The sequence below is a fragment of the Sphaeramia orbicularis genome, chromosome 19 (genome assembly GCF_902148855.1).
Source record: "Sphaeramia orbicularis chromosome 19, fSphaOr1.1, whole genome shotgun sequence".
Classification (NCBI taxonomy): domain Eukaryota; kingdom Metazoa; phylum Chordata; class Actinopteri; order Kurtiformes; family Apogonidae; genus Sphaeramia; species Sphaeramia orbicularis.
In genome coordinates, this window is record NC_043975.1 from 39,062,567 (window position 1) to 39,088,226 (window position 25,660).

The window sequence follows — 25,660 nt, forward strand, 5'->3', positions numbered from 1 at the left end:
GAAATGGAAGCTTTGCAAATGTTACAAGTGGACCTGGTGTATTGATCTTCCGTTCGTTTCCATAAAAATGACGTATGAGTTGTATTCTGATGCGAATGACAAGACTGTAATCTGTTCCAAAATTTATTAAAACAAAAAAGGATCATTTTGTCAGATGGTAGAAAAACTATATACTCATAAGCTCTGTAAGCTCTCTTTTTTCTTTCTGCAGAGAGGTCATAAGACACACATATACAGTCATGGTGCATTAAATAGCAAGAAAGAAAATCAGAAATTTGCAACTTCACACAATTAAGCTTATAAACATTAATTCCTATTAGCCATCATGTTTTGGCTCTTACACCTGGTGTTGTCTTTTTGGACCGTTTCTGCCTCAACGCCATGTTGGCTACGTTCTGACCAAAACAATGTAGAGTACACGTGACGTTATCGTGCATGCGCAACGAAGGCGGAATCAATAAGCAGAATCGTTAAGCAGGTAGGCAAACGATTCCAAGGAATCGAGCTACTGGGATCCAGTTCTCAAAAGAACCAGTTCTCGATTCCCATCTCTAGACATCAGTGACCTGAAGCAAAAGATCACTGATGCCATTGCCACCATTGATGAGGCTAAGCGGAAAGCGAACATGGCAAGAAATCGAGCACAGTCTTGATATGCTTCATGCAAGTAATGGTGCCTGTATATTAAATGAGGAAAAAAAGACCTCAATGTCTACTTTTAATTTTGTAAAAATTTCCACAGATTTGTATATTCATTTACTTTTGTAATACATTTGTTAATTTGTAAAGAGACTTTATGGACAATCCTGTATAAATGTTTTTTTTTGTTTGGTTGGGTTTTTTTTTCTTTATTTAACCACGAAGTCCCATTTAGATTAGACATCTCTTTTGCAAAGGAGACCTGACCAAGGTAGCTGTCATACAAAACTTTGAACAATCTGTCCTGTGCACCCCTTGAGTGTAATGGTACATGCACATGTAATGATGGACAAGAGAAATGAAATGCAACAACTGTGCCTTGCAAACAGGTGCAATCACTGTGTTAATAATGAATACTATTTTGCTTAATCATCATTAATAACATTCGGGACACGTGCTCTTCTTGCTATGACAAGTCCAATTCCTGCTGTGACAGGGATTTACTCAGATGGTTGGAATTACTCTGCAATTAAACCTACGTTTTGTCAAATGTTTATAATCCCACGGCACAGGGCAGCTATTACACACCTGCAGGGGGTTGATAGGCTGATGATCAATACTAATAGTAAGATTATTAAAATGTCAAATGCTCAATTTTCTGGCTTGTCAAAATGTTTTCTCTGTGCTTTTTAATTCTGTCCTCACACCATGTAATTGTGGGTATTGACTTGAGCTCCATGCCACCCTTTCAGCCCTGAACTGTTATTACTGTTGTTACATTGGTTCAATTCATATTGTTGTGAGGTTTTACTTTTCCATAGAGCGTGTAGAAATGAGGGAGTAAATGTGCGTTCTCTGAAAGTTCCCATTTCCTACCTGGCCAGGGCCTGGACTTTAGCTGTATGTCTCTCCTCCAGCTCTGCCAGCTTCCTCTTCAGCAGCTCAGTTTCCTGCCTCAGGCCTGCTGAGTGTTCCATCTCCCCGTCTAACAGGCTGCGAAGTGACCTGTCAAACACATGCGTTGGATCACATATGTTGAAATCTCAGTAATGTTATTTTCAGAAACAGTACACTGGATAGTGATGGCTCTGATGCAAAATAATAAATAAATAATGTACGGCTGCATGGCTGTTAATTTATTGTACAAATCAAAGTTCATCCTGAAAATCTAAACGTAGACCCGGGCAAAAGGTTCATTACCATCAGTCTCACAGGTGGGTACTATGGTTTTTACTCATTACAGCTGAATTCTATCACGCTGTGCTTTGGAGTTTGCACCATGATTCATGTGAGCACTTGTTAAATCAGTGTAAATCACAGCCTCTGGTGGCTCATTGCTATAAACAAAGCACAACAAAACTGTTTCCTGCCCCAAGTCAGCACAAAAGAAGGCTCTTGTATCTGGATCAGGAGAAAACACGCTGACATAATTTTCAATGAAAGGTCATCCAATAGCTCCTACCAGCTAATGTGTGTGAAGGGTTTACATGAGCTGATATCATGCGCAGTTGTCCAACAGATAAAAATATCAAAAAACCAACAAGTGTGGTGGAAAAACACAAAATTAAATGGCAAATTAAATAGCATAATATTGTGTTACAAAAAATATATTCCCAGGACAATTTATATAATCTAATATGTAAGTAAAGAAAAAATAAATACAAACATAAATTCTTCTTTATACCCTCAGAAGTGACTAAACACCACACTATGTTTGGTGTTTAGTCAGGTAAGAAAGTGTGGAGGCTTAATGTAAATGAAGCTTAGTTACATGATGGACTGTTGGTGGAGCAATGTGCTGCAGTATGTATTTTTACATCTGTTATTCATACAGTCAAAAGTCAAAAGAAAAATGTGAAGGTGAACTCTCAGCTTGTGACTGTGTTTCATTTTTGGTTTAATTTTTTTAGCTAACATTTAAAGAGTACAGACGGATAAATTTAAAGAGCAAAGTCATTGTCCAGAGACACAGAGGAGTTTACATTATGTCAATAGACTGGTTTTTCATCATTTTATTTGTTTAGTCTGATATTTCAATCTGACACACAAACAAACTGAACTAAATGGGTTGAAAAAGTTTAGGTCACTAGCTAGTGTGAGCCCTGTCCCCATGACAAGAAGCAACACAAACCGAAACATTTGGCATGTGTTGAATGAAACCTGGTATAAAACATCAGAAAATTAATTTCATAAATCTCATATTGTCTGAACAAAAGGGTTAAAGACCTGTTGCAAAGGGAGGTCACACTAAATACTACCACGTCAGCTTATTTGTTTTTCCCTGAAATATTTGTTTTTACTGTTGTACATAGTTCACATGTATCCAGATTGGATCTTAATACAGAGAATGAGAAATGCATATGTGGTCATTAGAACTGTACTAAATCAACAAACCTAATGTTGGACTAGGACTTTTGGACAGTACTGTATACACAACTAAAACATGTTTACATATGGCTTGAAAACTGGAACCACCAGGAAAAAGTCTAGAGTAAACTTGTGAGTGTTTCTTATGTCATGAGAGTGTAGATAAGGAGAACATACGTGTTTTGTTCCTCCAGCTCGTCTTTCCTGTTCATCATGGCTACAATGGCCTGACGCAGCTCAACTGCAGAGGAGATAGAGGAGGATAATAAGATTTTTGCACAAGGCAGTTATATAAAACACTTCAACTGCATAAAATACACACAGAGACTACACTTCACATTATGAATAAAAAATAACCTACTGTTCTCTAAAAAAGAAATAAGAATATCCTCGCATCATTTTGTAGATTATTGCTGCTCTTTTGTTCTAAGACAAACTGCTCAGAAAAAATCAAGTTACACAGAATAATATCTATATGGCTCACAGAGAACAGGAGTAATATTGCTAAAAGTTCTGACTCTGGTAGATACTGTAAAACATTCAAGAAAGAAACTAATTTGTGATAAATATGTGGAGGGAAAGGCATCATTTTGCTGTTTGGATTTGATATGTTTGAAGCTATTCGGTAATTCAGTAATGTTAATCCAATGCGAATTTCCACTTATACACAGATGACACAATAATGTATATTGCTCAGCCTCCACACCAAACCATGCTCTCTCCTAATGGTTAATACAAAACAAAACTTCTGTTGTTTTCATGTGCAAACTAAGTCATTCATCATGTCCCAGGGTGCTAAGACTGAGGATGTACCTCACCACAAATATCTATTTGAGTTGATGTCACTCTCTCCTTCATGCCACATCCTTGACAGTTTCTGAAACACTGAAACTGGGTTTTTATTTTAGAGTTAAGTTCCTTCAAGACCAAAAAGCATGTTGTGACATACGACTATGTCTCAATCTCTGAATACCATCTTCCACAGTGTATTGAGGCTGATAAAAAATTTTAAAGCCCTCACATTCCACAGCTTGTTCTATGCTCGTGTTGGATGGTGTGACTTGTCCACCTGCAGACTAAAACATTGGAATGTTCTTATTTGTAAACCTATTTTAGGTCTAACCTGCTTCCATCATACCTTCAGGTCTATATCTGTCAAAAAAGTACAGTCTTCAGCCCCAGGATTTATTCTTACTCTCTGTAAGAGTTGTTGGAGTTTGCTGATTCTCCTGTTTGGAGCAATGTGTAAACAACCTGAACCTTAGGGAGTAGGTCTCATTAAACAAATTCAAATTGAGTTTAAAAGACTTGGACACAAGCAAACCTTGCTGCACATGCTTTACTTCATTCATTTCTATTTTGATATTGATGATTTCATCTATCCAAGATGGTGCCACGTACGGACACCTTGGTGCTTTGCTCCGTTGTTTCTTGTCTGTGTTTGTTTATTTGTAGAATCTTAAGCTGTCCTTCCATCATCCAATACACTCAGGAACAACTTTTAAGGACTGAACATTCATCCAGCCACACTTTTTTGCCGCTTTCCACAGAATCCGGCTTTTTCTCTGAACTTTTAGCTGGAGAAGCGGCGGTTCTCTATGGGATGTTCTGGAGACGCAGACGGGGCAAACGAGCCGGCGCGCTCATTAAGCTCAGACAGCGGGGATTTCGCACTGCGCTCCCATCTATACATCTGGCAAACGTCCCCTCCCTGAACAACAAGATGGACAAACTGTTGCTTCTTAACAGCAGAAATACAGGTTTTTGCAGATCGGCCGCTCTGTGTTTCACTGAAACCTGGCTCAGTGAACACATCCCGGACACTGGATTACATCTGTCGGGCTTTCATCTTCTCCAAGCGGACTGCATAACAGAGCTCTAAGGGAAGACGAGGGGAGGCGGACTCTGCTTCTATATTAACGAAGGTTGGTGTATGGATGTGACAGTGCTGAAGAAATTTAGCAGCCCCCACTTGGAATCTTTTTTCATTAACTGTAAGCCATTTTATTCTGGTTGGGGTTTACATTCCACCTCAGGTCTGTGTCAGTGAGGCTTTACATCACCTGGCTGACCAGATAACTGATATGGAAAGAAAACATCCAGACTCCCTGCTCATCATTCTTGGGGACTTTAACAGAGCAAGTCTCAGCCGTGAATTGCCAAGATACAGACAGCATGTAAAATGTCCCCATGGACAAAACCACTTTGGACCACTGTTACACCATTTTAAAGGATGCATATCGCTCTGTCCCCCATGCAGCCTTGGGGCTCTCTGATCACTGTATGGTTCATCTTCTCCCAACCTACAGGCAGCAATTCAAATCTGCTAAGCCTGTAGTGTAGACAGTGAAGAGATGGACCACTGAGTCAAAGCTGGAGCTACAGGCCTGCTTTGACTGCACTGACTGGAGTGTTTTTGAGGCTGCTGCTACAGACCTCAACGAACTCACTGACACTGTGACATCCTACACTAGCTTTTGTGAGGACATGTGTGTGCCGACCACAACGTTCTCCACATACAAGAACAATAAACCCTGGTTCACTGCAAAACTCAGGTCGCTTCGTCAGGCCAAGGAGGAGGCCTACAGAAGTGGGGACAGACTCCTGTACAACCAGACCAGGAAAACACTGACAAAGGAGATCAAAGTGGCAAAGAGGTGCTACTCTGAGAAGCTGAAAAACAGGTTCTCAGCAAATGAGCCTGTGTCAGTGTGGAGAGGTCTACAGGACATCACTGGCTACAGGAGACCTTCCCCCCACATTGCAGCGAGCTGTGAACTGGCTGATGACCTGAATACCTTTTACTGCAGGTTTGAGAAGCCAGCTTTCACACCCATCCCCAGCACCATCACCAATCAACCCTCACCTTCCCCTATCGACCCCCCACCAACACTTACAATCTGCGAAGAGGATGTGAGTCAGCTCTTCAGGAGACAAAAGACCAGGAAAGCTCCAGGCCCAGACGGGGTGTTATCCCCCTGTCTGAAGGTCTGCGCTGATCAGCTGGCCCCCATCTTCACCCGGATCTTCAACAGATCAGTGGAGCTATGTGAAGGCCCCTCCTGCTTCAAACACTCCACAATAATCCCAGTCCCCAAGAAAACATCTATCACAGGACTAAACGACTACAGGCCCGTGGCCCTGACATCTATGGTCATGAAGTTCTTTGAGAGACTGATGCTGAGCCACCTGAAGGACATCACAGGACCCCTGCTGGACCCCCTGCAGTTTGCAAACAGGTCAGTGGATGATGCAGTCAACATGGGTCTGCACTACATCCTGCAACACCTTGACTCCCCTAGTACATATGCAAGAATCCTGTTCGTGGACTTCAGCTCAGCATTCAACACCATCAGCCCAGACATCATCCACCACAAACTCAACCAGCTCACCATTCCAGCCTTCACCTGCCATTGGATTACAAACTTCCTAACAGATAGGAGACAGCAGGTGAGGTTAGGAAAATTCACATCCAGTACTCAGACAACCAGCACAGGCGCCCCCCCCCAGTGATGTGTGCTCTCCCCACTGCTCTTCTCCCTCTACACAAATGACTGCACCTCAGCTGATCCATCTGTCAAACTCCTGAAGTTTGCAGACGACACAACGGTCATCGGCCTCATCCAGGACGGTGATGAGTCTGCATACAGTTGGGAGGTGGAACAGCTGGTCTTCTGGTGTTGTCGGAACAACCTGGAGCTGAACACACTTAAAACGGTGGAGATGACAGTGGACTTTAGGAGTAGCCCCCCTAAACTGGCCCCCATCACAATCCACAATAACACGGTGACTACTGTGGAAACCTTCAGGTTCCTGGGGTCCACCAGGATCCCAGGATCTGAAGTGGACTTCCAACATAGTCACTATCACCAAGAAAGTCCAGAAGAGGATGTACTTCCTGCGCCAACTCAAGAAGTTCAACCTGCCTCAGGAGCTGCTGATCCAGTTCTACACCGCAATAATCCAGTCTGTTCTCTGCATGTCCATCACCGTCTGGTTTGGATCAGCCACCAATCAGGACAAGAACAGACTGAAACGGACAATCAGGACTGCAGAGAAGATCATTGGTGCTGATCTGCCCACCATTCAGGACTTATACACCTCCAGACTCAGGAAATGGGCAGGAAACATAGCTGCAGACCCCTCACACCCCGGTTAGAACCTCTTTGAACTTCTTCCCTCCGGCAAGCAATACTGTACGCCAAAACAGCCAGACACAGGAACAGTTTTTTCCCCCAGGCCGTCACTCTGATGAACACTTCATGACCCATCCAGTGTCAATACCCCCCTGACCCCAATTCACCACCTTACAAACTTATATTTTTGCAGTCTGAATAAAACTGTCTAATTTGCACTCTGCAAAAAGAAAAAAAAAACAAAACAATAAAAACTGTATTTGCATTACAATTATATATACATATACATATATACACATATATATATATATATATATATATATACACATATATATATATATATATATATATATATATACACACATATATATATATATATATATATATATATATATATATATATATATATATATATATATATATATACACAAACATATATTTTTTACAGACTATATTCCTGTACATACCCACTCACTGTATAAATACTTCAATTTATACTTTTCTGTACATACTACAATGTAAAACCCACTGTAAATAATATATACATGTACATATATTTTTAATAGACAAGACCCACACACCCCACTCACTGTATAAAAGCTCCAATTTGAACTCTGTATATATCACATTGTAAATTCACTGTAAATCTCCACCCATTGTTGTCTTCATCTCCAGTGGACTGTTTGTCTATATTGTGTCTTGGTCCACATGTTGTCTGGGATCATATTGGAACTGTCGTGAGCACTGTAAAAACCTAAGCCAAATTCCTTGTATTTGTTCACATACTTGACCACCATTAAAGCTGATTCTGATGATTTTCAATAATCTGTATTTATACTTTACTCTTTCACTTATTTTAGAATGTATAATCCTTGTAAACTGTTATATGAGGTGTAAATGTTCAAACCTCTTCAGTATGACTATACTGGATTTGCACTTGACTCAGCAAACCCTCCCAAATGAAATGTCATGAGACCAGGAATGAAAATGTAGCAACTCAAGTCCACTAGGTGGCAGTAAGCTGGTTTGCCAAAGGCCAATTAACACCAAATATGAGGACAAAATGATGGAGGCATAGGCAAGCCAATTAGGTGTATTGCTACTTTTTGCCATTTTCTTCTTTCTTCTTTCGTTCTTGTAGAGAACCTGTGCACAGTACCTCAGTTCCTTGAAATTGTTAGTTTGGTGCTTAACAATTCCACTTATCAGTTCTGTGATGTCATCACATCAAATATTTTACACGTCATTTCCATATTTGGGTTAAGAAACACTCTAAATATAGTTATATGCATTTCACCAATAAAGACAACACTAGGACCATTTGAAACAGTTGCAAAGTTTCCATTGGGGGGGGTTACCTCTAACATGCATAAACATTTAGCCACATAGCATGTAATTAATTGCACAATGTAATGTCATTGATGCACTGTTTAGCAAAGGTTACTGTGACTCTTGAAGTGAAATGCACAGCAAGGCGTTCTCTGTGGCATTCAGTAACATTTAACTCCTCCAGGTCAATACTGTTAATGTGAGCACCACTTCAATCTGTCAACCTGCTGTCACTATTCTTTATAAATAATATCCATGTCCTATAACACTGGTCTACAAGGAAAATGCTTCCAGAATAAAAGTAATGAAATTTTACCACATGAGAGTCACTGATAAAGAAAAATCAAGTAAAAAATGCTGGTTGGCTGAACTTTCCAAGATACAGCCTTGGGTCAAAATGTGAAATTCAAGAATTAACGAGAGAATGGGTTTGACTCAAAAGGAATATTTGTCTCAGAGCTACAAGATCTACTTCAAAACACTGTCTGCACATAAGAATACATTCACTTTACAGGTTCTTTTTAGTGGAAGATTTATAAAACTATAATATAAATGTACATAAACCAATATATATGTGTAATAACAATCATATACCTTGAAAACATCAGCAAACCGGCACTTTTGTCATTTATTTTCCAATTAATCTTATTAAAATACGTAACATTTAGCACATTTAATCTCTGAAGCAAATCATTTCTAAAAAATTGTAGACCAGTGTAATTACATTAAATGGTGATGAGGCTCAGAGGCTGCAGCAGGTAGCTCTCACACTCCACACCCCTTTCATAACCCTTTGTGAGTTTTGTTCAAATCAGATGCAAAATGTTAGTGCATATTCGACACTAAAGAGTTAATACAAACAAAGCCATTGAGCATTGATAAGAGAATTGATAGGGAATTGAATCAATAAGTAATATCAATAATGGAATCAGAATCACTACATCCATCCATCATCTTCCACTTCATCCGGGGCCGGGTCGCGGGGGTAACAGTCTAAGCAGGGACGCCCAGACCTCCCTCTCCCCAGACACCTCCTCCAGCTCTTCCAGGGGAACCCCGAGGCGTTCGCAGGCCAGCCGAGAGGCATAGTCTCTCCAACGTGTTCTGGGTCTTCCCCGAGGTCTCCTCCCGGTGGGACATGCCCAGAATACCTCCCCAGGGAGGCGTCCAGGAAGCATCCAAAACAGATGCCCGAGCCACCTCAGCTGGTCCCTCTCGATGCGGAGGAGCAGCGGCTCTACTCCGAGATCCTCCCTGGTGACTGAGCTCCTCACCCTATCCCTAAGGGTGCGCCCAGCCACCCTGCGGAGGAAACTCATTTCGACTGCTTGTATCCAGGATCTTGTCCTTTTGGTCATGACCCCAAGCTCATGACCATAGATGAGGGTAGGAACGTAGATTGACCGGTAAATCGAGAGCTTCGCCTCTCGGCTCAGCTCCTTCTTCACCACAACTGACCGATACAACGACTGCATCACTGCAGACGCTGCACCAATCCATCTGTCAATCTCACGCTCCATCCTTCCCTCACTCATAAACAAGACCCCAAGATACTTAAACTCCTCCACTTGGGGCAAAGACTCCCCACCGACCCGGACGAGGGCAAACCACCTTTTTTCCAGGTCGAGAACCATGGCCTCGGATGTGGAGGTGCTAATCCTCATCCCCTCACTTCACACTCGGCTGCAAACCCACCCCAGGGCACGCTGAAGGTCCAGGTTCGATGAGGCCAACAGGACAACATCATCTGCAAAAAGCAGAGATGAATCCTGTGGTTCCCAAACCGGACCTCCTCCGGCCCCTGGCTGCGCCTAGAAATTCTGTCCATAAAAATAATGAACAGAACCGGTGACAAAGGGCAGCCCTGCCGGAGTCCAACATGCACCTGGAACAGGTCTGACTTACTAGAATCGCTACAATCTTATCAATTTCCATCCCTAAATCAGATGCTACCTGCACCACGAATATCAATACCCTCCCTCTACTGAAATTTGACTGTAAAAATTGTGCATGGCTTCTGCCATGCTAGCGACTCTTTCAGTCTGTTTATAAAAGAAAAACAACATGTTAATCATGTCTTATTCCTGTTCCTCCTAAAGCAAGTCATAATGTATAAATCAGACTTACATCAGTACAGCCAGAGAAAAAAAAAACAGAATCTGACAACTCTACTGTGCTGTTTATCATAAACAGGACATTGTGTAAAATAGATATTTAATGTCAAAGATGATTTCCTGGTTAAATAAAAGGTCAAAATATAAAAAATGTGTTGAAACAGCCAAGTACATAGCTCCTCTTATGTCAATAACAATGAAACACCAAGCCAACCAATAACATTACTTCTGTGAGATGAGTCACTCTCCATATCCACACCATCCAACTGAGATGTAATGTCGAGTGGATTATAATTATCACTATTAGAACTGTCAGCAAGACGAAAAAGCCTTCATTCTACTGAGATGTATCAGTCACTTTGATTGATATATCTCAGCACAACGCCTACTATTGTGTTGCCAATTAGATCTTGCTAAATAGTGTTCACTCGATTGTGTACTTTCAATTATAGTAAAAACAAAAACAATACCAAGTCATTCAAAGCAGTATCCTCTACTGGACACAGATAATGTTTGAGGCTTTGTAACTTCAGGCAAATCATCAGTGAGGTGAAGGCTGACACTGTAGCACACTGATCAAATGGAACGACAGCCGATTTGACTTACAAGAATATATTTTGGTGTTAATGAAAGTGTTTTGGTGTTCAGGATATATGATTATTTTCTTCCTATACTCAAGTGTCCCTAAAAACAAATGAAAATATTTCGGAATGATTTACCAACCCCAAGTATGTGCACTTGATCTGCAAGATCTAAAAAGCTAATTGTCAGCTAATTGTCAGCAAAGAGCCAATGCAACCCGCTGCAAGCTTTTTTCACCACTCATGGTGATGTATAATGGCATCAAAATCAAATAAATTTCACAAAAATGTCATGCCGTTCCATCATATTGTTTAATTATTATTGGTAGAATTACAGATGTCAGCCATTACTTCTCAGTGCACTGTCTCCTGGATCATTGTTCACCAGCCTGGATCATGGTGCCATCAATTGCACCTTATCTACATTTTTCAAGGCATTTTTGTTCCAATTTAACACCTTACAGTCACAAAAATCACCTACAACAAGCCTCATAGTTAATGCTTTGAAACAATCTGAACCATGTTTCAGTCCAGCTAATGTTACATTTCCGTTTCACCATGACTAACGTTTCTGCTACCGATGTTCAAGCTGCTAAAGCTTCCACCCATGAATGATTGTTGGTAGCTTCATCCAATCCTTCCCATCTCCATTATGATATGATCAACACTAATTACACATTTGACTAATTCTGTACAAATATTTCCAAAGAAAATTGAGCAATATGATATGTTGTGTCTGTAATTTTTAAGACCTTTGAGTGTCAGTTTGAAGGACAAAAAAATCTAAGACTTTTTAAGGACACAGATGCGAATAGGGACGATGGGACTAAATCAGCTGTTCTTTGTTTTAACAAATACTTAACTCAAACTGTATGTCATTACATTTTGCCTCCTTAAGAAAAATCATAATGTGCAGCGTTCCTACAGGGATGAACACAAGACTTGTACTTGCTAATGTTTTGGGTTTTTTTCATGTAGTTCAAAGAATATATATGCACGTGTGTGTGTGTGTGTGTGTGTGTGTGTGTGTGTGTGTGTGCGCGCGCATCTGTTTCCTGTAGAATTCTATCCTATCTGTGGCTGGTATTGAACTCAAGTATAAGCAATAATTATATCTATTAGATTGAGCTGACGATTTACAATGCATGTAATTAGTCTGGGAGTTTCCTGGGCTATTAAGCTCTGCCCTAAAAGCTAGAAAAGCAAATCACACCACAATGCATCAAGTATGTTCAATTTATTACCCATTCTCCTGAAAATAATCAGTCAGGTGAAAAAAGAAATTAATGACAGATGAATTGCATTGCTTGTTATATTATATTACTTCTTAAATAAAGTACCACAGAAACTAAACAGAACATTATTATAGCTAATGAGGATTAAAATTAAATGAGCAGAGACAAAATATCAAAAAAAATAAAACTAAACAGAAACTACAACAATGCAACACACACAAAGATAAAATGTTCTTTTATGCATATGAGTTGCTGTGTGTAATTACAGTATGAGTGTAGATCTGTGTTTCCCAAACTTGAGGACAGGACCCAAAAAGGGCCAAGGAACTGTTTTTATTGGGCAATTAGTCAGCCTGGTCATAAAAAAAGTCCCCACCTGTATTTAGCCAAGTACATGGTTCAGATCCTTACACCGGATAATTACTGCAGTGATTAATCCGTTTCAGTTGCAACAAGTTCTTTAATTGACAGAGTGAATAGCTTCTCATTTCTTAAACAACCATCAGTTTCATAGAGACTGGACTCTGTTTCAGTGGAAAAAGGTGATGCTTATGAGTCCAGACTGACCCTGTTCCACAGTGATGGGCACATCAGGGTGAGAAGAGAGGCAGATGAAGTGATTACCCATCATGCCTAGTGCCCACAGTACAAGTGAGTTACACGGTTAACTCGCTTTATTATCCGCGCAGGGAAATTCAGTCTATTTAGTCTATTTACCAATCTTGATATACACATAGTACCTAGCATTAGCACACAGCACACATTAGGAGCAGTGAGCTGTCACTGAAGGCCCTTGGGGTCTAACTCCAGATCTTCATCATCATTGTGGTCAGGGGCAGTGACTATAAGCATAAGTTCATTGAAACAATGTCTCAGCAAATTCATGTTCTCAAAACTAAAGGCTGGATGAGACTGTGGAACTATTATTTTGGCTATGCTGTAGAGGTCAACCAATAATCGGCCGGGCCAATTATCGGTGCTGATATGTGGAAATTTGATGTATATTGGCATTGGCCTTTTTTTAATCTGACGGGCCGATATCAAGAAATCAACTTAGAACTAGGTTATTTCGGCTCAGATGCAGCCGTGCCTTTCTCACTCTTGCCTTCTGTCTCCTGCACTACCCACCCCAGGCCTTCTGATTGGTTGACACGGAAGCTGTCCTCACACACACACACCGCACAGAGGGAAAGTCTTCTCGTCTCGTGTGAGAAGCTTCGGAGAGAAAACACGTGTCGAAGGTAAACGCAGAAAACTCTTCCAAAATTGTAATAAACATCCCTGTGCTCTACATCTCACAACTACTACTAACATTACAGTGAGCAGCAGAATAACAGAAGACCAGAGTAAACATTAGCAGCAGCTCTGCTAACTCGTATTACCTCCTGACATGTCTGTGAATTACTTAAAAGAAGACTGCTGATAATATGGAGATGGAAACAGTCTGTGATAGAAAAGCATGTGTGTGTGATCAAGAGAAAGCATGTAAAAAACTTTGTTCACTTGTTTTAGGGAAGCATGCTAAGGTGGAGGCTGATTAGCTTTTACCAGAACATTAGTTCATCAATCTGGCTCTAAACGCTTTGCACACTATGTATTAGTAATGGGGAAAAATGTATGTAATGTGGAGAATAGTGTGTGTTTGTGTTAAAGTCACATGAAAAACTCTACAACTGATGACTACTAACGTTGCTGTGAGCTTTCCAGTCCTATAATCTGAAAATTAAAGTGAAGATGAGAGAGAGTAAAATTCAGAAGTGATTTATCTGAACATGGTGGAACATTTTAAATACTGTGTGTGCTCATTAAAGCCCTAAAGGCTGTTTGTGTTCTGTCAGGAGTTTAATTGCACTCATACAAACTACTATACTTTTTTTATGTAGGTTTTGTCATATTAATCATTAACAATGTAGCAACATAGTTTTGAATGACAGGGTCCCTGCTATCGCATGGTAAAATATAAAATTTAATAATGAAATCAACTTAAGGCTTCCCAAATGCAGTAATAAATTAAGCATGATGAGTTGAGCATATGTCAGCATATGGCCCAAGAGTTTACAAGAGTTGCTGCTGAGCTTGTTAACTCCCTGTATTTTGTTGTGTTTGAACTTAAAACAAAGATAAGTCATTATAGTTATATTTAAATTTTACTTTATTTACTATGGAAAAATTTCAGGGAGCTATTTATTTAAGCTTTTATTCAGCTTATAAGAGATGCTTCTGAATCTAGGAAATCCATGCACTTCTGGAGCTATTATTTTCTATTTGTTTGATTAAATAAACATGCTTTAGGCATTTAAATGAAGTTCAGTGTTTGCATTATTCAAAATTTTTTACGCAAATTTTTACACTTTTACTGCAAATGTATATTGGCTCCACATATCGGTTATCAGCCTCCTCTAACTACTAATAATCCGTATCAGTCCTGAAAAACCCATATCGGTCGATCTCTACTATGCTGTGTACCGTACTTTCCAGACTATAAGCTGCTACTTTCTTCTCATGCTTTAAACCCTGCGGCTTATACAACGATGCAGCTCGAGTGTAGATTTTTACAGGCTACCGGCCTCCAGGGGGTGCTCTAGCAGGAAGCGCAAAAGCGAAACAGACAGGTGGAAGAGGTGATGTGAAGAGAAGAAGTTTTAAGCTTAACTTAATCATTTTGTGTGTCATGCACAAACCCTCATCATGGAAAACACACAAAGAAATGCATACGATGCAGCTTTTAAGTTAAAAGCAATCGATCTGTCTGTTGAAGAAGGAAATAGAGCTGCTGCATGCAAGTGCCATTGACAGTGACAACAGAAGAGAGACTGAGAAGGTGTGTGATGGAGCCTTTCTGTGGCTGTTCAACTCTGACACTGAAGAAGATGACTTCAGTGGTTTCAATGCACAGAAGGAAGATGAAGATAGCGATCAATGACTTTTCTGGGTTTTTTAACCAGCATGTTACAGCCATTTTACTGCCGTGTTACAGGCACTGTTTGGAAAAAAGCTGTTAAGGTATGGAAATAAATATTTAAGTAATCTGTCTGTTTACCATCTTTCTGTGTAAATATCTCATGTTGCAACGTGGACACCTGCGGCTTATAGTCAGGTGTGGCCTATATATGTACAAATATTTTTTTCTTTTAAAATTTGGTGGGTGCGGCTTATAGTCAGGTGGAGCTTATAGCCCAGAAAGTACGGTATATAGTTAAGGACAGACAAATGGACCCGTTCTTTGTCTCCTTCATTTCCTGTGTCTCTCCACTTAAATTTGCCCAATGATGGCAAAATGCCCAAAATAAATCTTTAAAAACTGAATTCCTTATTCTGATTTAAAGCAGAGTTTATAAATGTTGGTGAAATCTGGTGAAACTACAGTATAAGGATATCCCCAAGTTGTAATAAATTAATAAACAAATTACATAACAAGATGGCCATGACTTAAAAGATGAAACAAGGTAAAAAAAAAAAAAAAAAACAATTATAAGAACTAAAAAGATAAATGATGAAAATGATGACATTAAAAAAATAGACTTTCAGAGGCAGTGTTTTTATAATGGAAGAGTTAGTAAAAAATCTACAGCAGCTCATGGTGTACTTCTGTTATATTGGATCCTCAGGAAAAAATCTTGGAATCACCGGTGTAAATTTTCTCTATGTATTCTGCATATCCTCCATATTTTTTTCCTGTTGAAGTTTCTTTTTGTTGGTGAGTTTTTCCTCATACAAACTGAGGGTTGAAGGACAGTGTGCGTTGTATATTGTAGTGATCCTGATGCATCTTGAGGCAAATTTGTAAGTCATAATATGGACCCATTTATTGAAAAAAATTACTTGACTCAAATCAACAATGCCCTGTAAAGTCACATTTAATGTTGTACATTTTTTCAGCCTAAATAAATCAAAACTTTCCTCACAGCACATGAAAACCTAAAACCACAGTAGGACAAGTTAAATATGACAGAAATTGTCATGTACTATCTCCTTTTAACACTAGTAAACTAGTAAATATTGCACTTATACTAAAACAGAGCACTTAATTTTATACCTTTACTGTAGTAAAGAAGTTGAATCAGTTCTCAGAGTCTGTTTACTAGTAATTGTATTTCTAGTGGAGTAGTGAGTATGTGTACTTTTGCCATCTCTTACTAAAACAATGAAACTGAATAATAACCTAAACTAAACCTGAATTTCTCAAGAATTTCTGAAGTGAATTTCATCTCAACATACATACTGTATGCACTTGTACAACTAACTGCAACAAAACTATAATCAAAAAACCAAATTGAAGGAAAATAAACCAATATAAATTAATAAAAATGTCAAGACTATAATAACCCTGCAGCAACTTCAGTCCAATAAAGTCAGCCTCCGTTTTGCCTCCAGAGTATCAGTGCTGCCTGCAGTCAGCTGCTGGCTGATGTTAATCTCCCATCCTGGTGTCAGGGACAGATTAGGGCTGGGATCTGTAGTGACTCATCTCCATAGTTATGCTTGGAGGTGCGCATGGTTTCAAAGCTCTAACTAGGCTGTTACCAGGATTTTCCAAAAATAACAAGCATGAGAAAAGAAATAAATCCACCCCTCAATCACACACGCAAGCACATGCAGAGAGCACAACTCTACCCTCATAACTAATCTAGGGTCTTGATGTAGCCCCAGATGCAAGTAGGCCTCCCCCAGCCCGGAGAGAAGAGCCTGATGGAGGAGCAGGAGTGTGATGATGAGCGCAACACAAAACAGAGAGAAAAAAGGGAGAAGTCTATTATCTCCACGGCTCCATTCTCCACATGAGCAGGCCAGAAATAAATGTGACCTTTAGTCCAACCACACGTTCACAGTGGGTGCCACAGACGAGCCATTAGGGACTTGAGTAGAGCCATTCGCCCCACGGCCCTCGCAAGGGGGGCCCGGTGTTGGTTGTGGACATAATGTAGTGTTACAAGTGTGTGTGTGTGTGAGTGTGTGTGCATGTGTATGTGCATAGAAGTACATATATACATGCAGCTTTTCATTCCAATGTGTGCATGAGCACGTCATCACCAGAACTTCCACGCTCCCCCTCAGTTGGTCCAATAATAGAAGCCTTAGCAGCAAGCTAGGCTATGTAATCTAAGAGCCTTGTGAATTATACACTCTATACCCTCCAATCAATGGACAGCTTGGCATCACATGCCGTCAGATTCACACAGAAATCACAAAGGGAGAAAAAGTGCCACTTCCTCTGTAATGCCATGTCCTTCTATTCTACAGTTTCCCGGTTTGGGATCAATAATGTCTATCTTACTATCTATGTGAATGGATAAGAAACTGTCATGGTTTACATTCAATTCTAAAATAAAAAAGCTGCCAATTCTATTTAGCTCTGAACGTACACAGGTTGTAAAGACAAAAGATAAACTGCCCTGCTGATATCACATCTTAGTATTCTAGTATAGGGGGAAAAAAACACAGGCATCCGTAGGTTAAGTCCCCTATCAGTGCCCTCCCTGAGCACCTTCAACGGCAGCTCACTGCTCCTAATATGCTAATGCTATTGCTTGATCCAGTGTGTACTAGGAGGGGTGACATGCAGAGATTGAATTTACTGTGGCGACAAAGAAAGTGAACTTTACTATTAGTTTTCAATTATTTTGTGGTAATACTTAAATAATACTTTACTGCTTTAATAATTCTACATTCCAAATCTTTAATACAAATATAATTAATCAGCAAACTGTACATGAAGCATGAAAAGTTACAGCAGTTATTATGCAGTGAAATGGTCCTTATCAGTGTTTTATTATTACAAATGTTGTTTCTGGATAAATATTAGTGGCCAACTTGATAAAAATGTACCTCAATATGGCAGATACTTGTAACAGAAACTTTGAGACTCCTTCGGATCCTCAGGCTTATCTCATGGTCATGTCCACAAAATATTCATATCAAGTTAATTAAGAAATAATCAATCAAGTGATCAAAACCATTCTTGCAAATTTGCTATATTTGATACCTGCAGGTGACTGGAATGTGTCAGAAAAACTAGCAAACATAATCTCATTTATGTCTATGACAACTTATCCTACCCCTTGTCGTATTTTCCACTGGAGAACTGGGAAAAAATGCTGATCCATGAGCCGCCAAGATGAAAATAACCTTTAAACTTTTCAACATAACAGAGAGCAACAAGGGATTCATTCAAATGATAAGTCACTGTTAGCTGAGGATTTTGCACATTTATAGTATACATAATTTGAAAAAAAAAAATTGATGCAGCAGATGAATTAACGCGTCCAAAACTCTTACCTGAGTAGCAGGTCACAACAAATTGTGTGTCAGCCATTTTTCATTTTGCTACAACAACAAAAGCACTTGAACACAACACACTTGTAATTTTGAATTCACAAGTGGAAAGGATCATCTTCCTGATAGCACATGAAGGCAGTATTAGTCCAGAAAATCTTTTAATGTGGAAGAATCCAGTACCCCTTTCTATGACTTCATGGCTACGCGAGCGGGAAATGATCACATTTTATGTTCGAGCTTTAACAGACAAGCTTCCTCCAATCATCCTTTGCCCAAACATACACATATTATTATTCAATCCTTTTTTTAATAGATTTTTTTTCCTGTTTTCTTTTTATCCCAATGAATTTGTGTCAATATCACAATCAACAACGTTTCTAATTATTTATTTTTTGTTTTTGTTTTTTTTATTTAACACCTATATACTTCATGCACTACTGTTAGTCCTGCTTTGTATTATTGGTATCATTTTCAGTACTATTAGAACTAGGTGCTCAAAGGGTTACAGTAAGTAAGTGGGTTGTTGTTGATGATGATGATGACGATGATGATAATGATGATGATGTAGTTGTTGGTGATGATGGAAGGTGAGGGTCCATGGGTTCATTAGTGTTCATCTTTCATGTTACTGCATTATTGAGTTTTGTAATTAATAATAAAATGCCAATAAAATGTGCTTACCAAATATTTCCACAGCATTTCTGCATACGTTACATTTTAGTGCTGGACATGTTTGAGGATGAGCTTGCTTGAACTACTGCACAGGTGGCAAACATATGGCCCGTGGGCCAAAACCAGGCCACTAAAGGGTCCAATACGGCCCCTGGGATGAATTTGTAAAATGCAAAAATTACACTGAAGAAATTATCAATCAAGGATGTCAATTTTTTTTAGTTGCACATGCAGACCAACATGATCTAAAGTGAATCAGACCAGTAAAATACTATCATAATAATTTATAAATAGCGACAACACCTAATTTTTCTCCTTGTGTGTTTTTTTTGTTTTGTTTTGTTTTGTTTTTTTAAAGGTAAAACTACATGAAACTTTAAATTTACAAACTATCCCTTCACAAAAAATGTGAATAACCTGAACAAAAATGAACAACCTGAAATGTCTTAAGAGAAGTAAAATTTTAACAATATTCTGCCTGTTACTAAAGGTTTTGTGCATTTATAGATCCACTGAGTAAGTTAATATTAAGCTGAGGCATAATATTGTAGAAACTGTTCTTATTTTAGTTCCAAATTCCAAACTTTTAACAATATTATGCCTCTTACTAAATGTTTGTGTAACATTGTTTATAATACAGCTGAAGCATAATATTGTAAAATAAATAAATAAACAAATAAATAATTGCAATTATTTTTCTTAAGACATTTCAAGTTCTTCATGTTATTCACATTTTTAAAGGAAAGTTCATATATGTGAACATTTTCATAATTCGTAATCATATTATTTGACTGGTTGGGTCCATTTTAGATCTTGTTGGGCTGAATGTAGCCCCTGAACTAAAATGAGTTTGACACCGCTGAACTACTGTATATACTGTTGTACAGTTTAATGTACAGCAATACATCATAGGAAATAAGCTCATCATATGTTCATGGGGTCACTGTCCATGAGAACCACAGACCACTGAGAATGTCAATGTTTCATGAGCTCTGAAAAACAGTCCTGTTTTCAGTTTTTTGGCTATGTAATTCAGAGCATAGCCGAGAGGGTTTATTTCTCTTTAGAAGCAGGAGAATTTCTCCACCTATAATGGAATATTAAATCCTTTAGGTAAGCATAAACATTCTAAATCGGGGTCTCAAACTCGTGGCCCGCAGCACATGAATTTGTGGCCCCCCACTTGATACCAAAGATTAATGTTTGTGCGGCCCACCAGTTTTTCTCACAGGATCTATTTTTTGTGGGGGTATTTTTTTTTAAAACGTAATTATTTATAGCTACTTGTTAGGTTCCCTTCATTAATGATGATGTTCAGAATTCTGTGCCTGTGAACGCACCTCGCATAAGCATGATTAATGAAGGAGGACGTGACAAGTAAGTGACATAAAAATTTATCCTGTCCCAGTCATCACTTTTTCAAAACCTACCGTGAAGAGAAAGATTAGCGACGAGCACAGACAATTCCAGGAGAAGTGGGAGACAAAATATTTTTTGTTGAGCACAGGGGGACCCTGACATGTCTTATATGCACAGAAAAAGTTGCCGTGTACAAAGATTACAACATCAAATGTCATTATTCAACTCGGCATGATAAGCATCTTCAAGACATATTGAGGGTCTCAACTGCTTCCTCCCTCAAGCCAAATGTGGGTCATCTGTGCAATAGGAAGCGCTGCCAGACGTCTGGTAGCAAGAAGTAATTAATAGAAGCCTGTTCTGAAGAAACGTTTATGTTTGAAGAAATGTTCATGTTGAGAAGAAGTGTTATTGTTGCGGAGTACTTGATGCGACCCAGCCTCACCCAGACTCTACCTCCAGTGGCCCCCAGGTAAATTGAGTTTGAGACCCCTGTTCTAAATCATCTACACAATGTGCAGTGAAACATTTACACCTACAGTCAGATATTTGTATAAAATCTGTATGTGAGTACACACTTTCCAAGCTTTTTTCTTCGATGCACTTCCCCTTAACCCCTCTTTTCAGTGAATTTCCTGCATTTCCCAGATCAGCTTTCCCTTGAGAACACTGCTGCACTTCTTGCGCTCAGCTGTGGGTTACATGAGTAGGAGTGGAGAGAAATACATAGTGATAGCTGACAATATTTGGCAACATGTTCCCGTCAAGAAAAAGTCACGGTATTTAGTCAAAATGCTAAATGGATTTTTGCTGTGCATTGCATTCTGGTCTATTGAACCCACAGTAGGAGTAAAAATTGATACTTCTTCTTCTGCCGCCATGGATTTATCCCTGTGTGAAGTCTGCAGAAAGACGCCCTCTCTCTTCGATTGTACAGAGCTGACGCCAAAATTCAATATTAAAGTGTTTTATGGTGGACTTAAGTCTACTGTTTTGTATCTTTACGAGGTTGTCTTACTCCTCACAGACCTCTGTATTTTAAAGAGTATTTCTACACCAGCACTTTTTTTGTTTTGTTTTTCTTTTTCAGATCACATCTCTCCATGTGACCCCTTGACCTCGCTTTACCAAAGGCTAATAGACTGGATGAAGACTCAATCCCTAGTGCTTAATGGCAGCTCCGCTCACCTTTCCTCCTGTGGTTCCTATGTCTCTTTGTGCCTCAAAACACACGCATACACACACACTCACAGAAAACCAAGGCATCAAGCAGTGTCAGGGTGAGCATCTACGGCTCCAAACAGAGCAGATTCCTCCACCAGGTCAGAGGAAAAACCCAGTGAGTTGCACACATATTGAACTCTTATCGAGTGTGTCATAAATTTGTCCAACATTTTACATCTCTCATTAATGGCAGACATACACACACTGACATTGTCTTCTACAATGTTTTCTCAAATCAGAATCCTTGAACAATTTTTATGAGGAGGCACACACCGTCTGTACACTGAATCAACAGTGCCATCTGGTGGTGTAACTGATACTGTGACAATTGGATCATTTCTTTAAGCCCCTCTTGACTGAATCAACACTCAAAACTTTAACACGTAAAAGCTATAAATTAGACTTGAAAACTTGGACTCATACATGATCTTGTGAGGCTCACATGTGGGATAAGCCACGATGATTCATACCACAGAACAGGTTTGAGAACAACCCAAACAAGCACAGTGAGAGGACGAGAGGGCATGAGTAAGAGGAAAGACAGATGGGTCTGGGTTTAAACACTCACCCACTGTCATGGACTCTGGCAGACCAGATGCTGGCAGGACACTGGAGAGAGTAGCAGACTGTGACGGCGGACTGGACTCCATACTGAAAAACACATCAAAAGAGAAATCAGGTACTTTTGAGTCTCAAGGATATTGTTTGTGTACACAAATTTAAAGCTGCAGAATGAAACCACTTTGACTAAGCTCTGTTTTTTGAGTACTATGGCAAAAATGGCTGCAGAGTTTGCCCTGCAGAGGGATGGAAGTCACATAATTCTCATGTGAGTCTTACTTGAATGGGAGCTGCAGTCTGTCGCTCTCGCAGTTACCTACTGGTCCTGTTGACTCACACTGAGCAGGAAATGCAGCCGAGTCCTCCACTGAGCTTACTGTAATAAAATGGAAGTGAAAGTGAAGGTGCAGAGTCACGAAGAAAGTCCCTGGATTTCATCTAACAGCAACTGATTCCACAGACGCAACTGTTGTCAGCAGCAGAAACAAGATAAGTATGTGCATGTGTTCAGCTTTGGAAATAATTATTAGACCATGTGTGATTTTTGAGAAAAAAATAAAATAACAAAATAGTAATTAACTATTATTGAATTTTGGATCTAGATATTAGACTAACTGTAAAAAACATAGGAGAATCAAAGTTCACTTTGTCTTTTCTCTGTAGCACTTTGAGATTCTGCTGAATGAAAAGTGCTTTATTATGCAATTTATTATTATTACTATTATTACTTTTTTATTTTCTGTGTTGATCACAGAAGTTCTGCTCATACAGTTTGAAAAAATTAATTGAGATAACTTACTACTACTTCTACTCCCTCTACTTCTTTATATGATGAACAAAATCATTGTGCTTCACAACATTTACATTGTACAGTATTTGACATAACTATTGGATGACTGTAGTGAAAAGTCAACATTTGTGAAAAATGTAAGTTGTACAGTAATCAAGTTTTTGTTTGGTTCTGGCAAAACATTCATGACATGTTTTCTTATCAAGTTTAATAAAGAATAAACCACATTCAAATAAATGACAGTGAATACAATATCATGTTGAAGGGCTGTTGTACAGAAAATCATATGTAATCTAGTAATTATTTACATAGTTGTAGAAACATACCTGGGTTCCATTCAGCAGAAAAAGAGACTACAAACTGAACTGGCACATGATGGATCAGGAACTGTTTTTAACATTCCGGTCTTCCTTGTTGCAGCAGGATTTTCAGGAAATTACATGTGTCATTTTCTCTTCCCTCTCTTTGTGTATGTAAAGGCTCAGTCACAAATGCCATTAAGAATGGTTACGAACACCATGTGAACGATTTATGGACCATTTTGCACAACCTTCTCAAGGCAGCCTTATAAGAATGGAGAGTTTGTAGACTGTTCCTAAGTCCATAACCAGGTGGATGATTTTGTGCAAGATTTTCTACGATCATGCTATGAAATCCCCTTTCATGGGGTACCCTAACAAATGCCTCAGGAACAACCTAAAAACAACGCATGACATTTGTGGATCAGGAGGCCATTCCAGAACCCCATGTTCCTGCAGTGGCCGCAAGTAGATTGCAAGAACATATTAGGTTGTTACTAGGGGCCCCTTACAGTGTCCACACAAACGGACATACAGAGATTTGCAAAGTGTTCTTACGGTGGACGAAAGGTGTTAGTAATATGGAGTAGTACGTCATTCGTGCGGCACAAATTGTGAAGACGGAGTGAATGATTGGACTCAAATGCGTGGTGTAGAAGGGAAAGTGTTTCAGTAACAGAAAAATAAACATGAAGAAACAACACAAAACCTGGATGGAGATAATGCAGAGTCCACAGTGTGAAGGACGATTAGTGTTTGTAACGTTCAGTTCCTTCTATTATTCTTGTGTATTTTTGTTTTATTCTTATACCTTCTACTTCAGATTTCTTCATTTGATGTCTTATTATGACTCCTAATTTTTATTATGTTTAACAGTGCAGGTCAGTTTTTTTGCCCACATATTCTACTGGAGTGTGAATTTCAGCATCATGGAATGCACATGATCCCAAATACATAAAACTCATGCTGACAAAATGTTATTAATTTTACTTACATTACTTCATATATCAATGTTCCACAAACTTCTACCGTATTACTTTATTCTGTTACCTATGAGTTGAAAAATAACAGGAGAGTAGTAATGAGTCAGGTCATAGTCTCGTACTGTTTGTAGAGGTACCACCTCTGAATCTATGGGCCACACCCACCAGCATCTCTGTCTTCTCTGCATCTTTGGGACATTCTAAAAGGCTTAATATAAAATACCTTAACAACGCTTAATGTCTGAAAAGAGCGATCAATCATCACCAAATTATGTAGGGACATCTCTAATGCTGGGATAGGCTACAGCACCCCTGCGAACCTCTAGAGGATGACGCAGTTCAGAAGATGAATGAATGACAAAAAAAACAATTCTCTGAGATTAAATTATGTTAAGTTTTTTTTTGTTTTTTTTTTTTTTTAATTTGCCCCTATGGAGAGGAAAAGGCTTAACACGGACAGCATCCATAATTCTGGGGTTTCGTTGTGATTTTTGCAGCGGTGAAAGTGGGCATAAACCACAAACTTCTGCTGCTGTGGCACCAAAACAGCAGCCACAACTGCTTGATCTTCTTCTCTGTCTTTTAGCTGTAGCTGTAGAAATTTCAGTGTTGTGGGCATTATTGCCATCTTGAATGTGATGATCATGACACTGGACATTTAAGAGAGTACACTGTTTATATGCCGATCTAAATATTCTTAAAAAGCATTAGATCTTCCTATAATTGACTTGAGAGTGCCGTGAGTTGCATATAGGGTTGCGGTACGGCCACCTTACGGCAAAAAAAATGTATGAAGTGGCCATAGGTATGATGTAGGAAGACCCCAAGGCACCCTTACGAAGAAAGTGACAACTGTACGGTCTTCGTATGACACAAACTCACGTCATTTTCTTACAGAGGCCTCAAGAATGTCTTGTAAAAATGGCAGCCATACCAACTTTGTAATACAGTCGTAAGAAACTACTGCTCCCTCCACAAATGTCCACAAACTACAGATCTCCTACAAACCGGGAGATTCATACGAACCCATCGTTCGTAAGAAGCTTTGTGACTGAGCCTTAAGACTCATGTGAGTACCTGGCTGAGGGTCTGCGG

At 39.3% G+C, this 25,660-nt stretch overlaps 1 protein-coding gene across 2 annotated transcripts in view; it reads right to left on the reverse strand.

Moving 5' to 3' along the window:
• Positions 1 to 1,511: 1,511 nt before the first annotated feature.
• Positions 1,512 to 25,660, reverse strand: part of LOC115410790 (sorting nexin-29-like) — a 40,321-nt gene continuing 16,172 nt past the window's right edge. The window contains exons 9-13 of one of the 2 annotated variants that reach the window (XM_030122581.1): positions 25,643 to 25,660; positions 22,773 to 22,869; positions 22,501 to 22,583; positions 3,184 to 3,247; positions 1,512 to 1,644 (exon numbers count right to left, since the gene is read on the reverse strand). The exon at positions 25,643 to 25,660 is cut by the window's right edge and continues 95 nt beyond it. In XM_030122581.1, the coding sequence (XP_029978441.1) occupies positions 1,512 to 1,644; positions 3,184 to 3,247; positions 22,501 to 22,583; positions 22,773 to 22,869; positions 25,643 to 25,660 (395 nt within the window). Of the gene's footprint in view, positions 1,645 to 3,183; positions 3,248 to 16,639; positions 17,088 to 22,500; positions 22,584 to 22,772; positions 22,870 to 25,642 lie in introns of those variants that run through there. The other variant, XM_030122582.1, reaches the window with a different exon arrangement.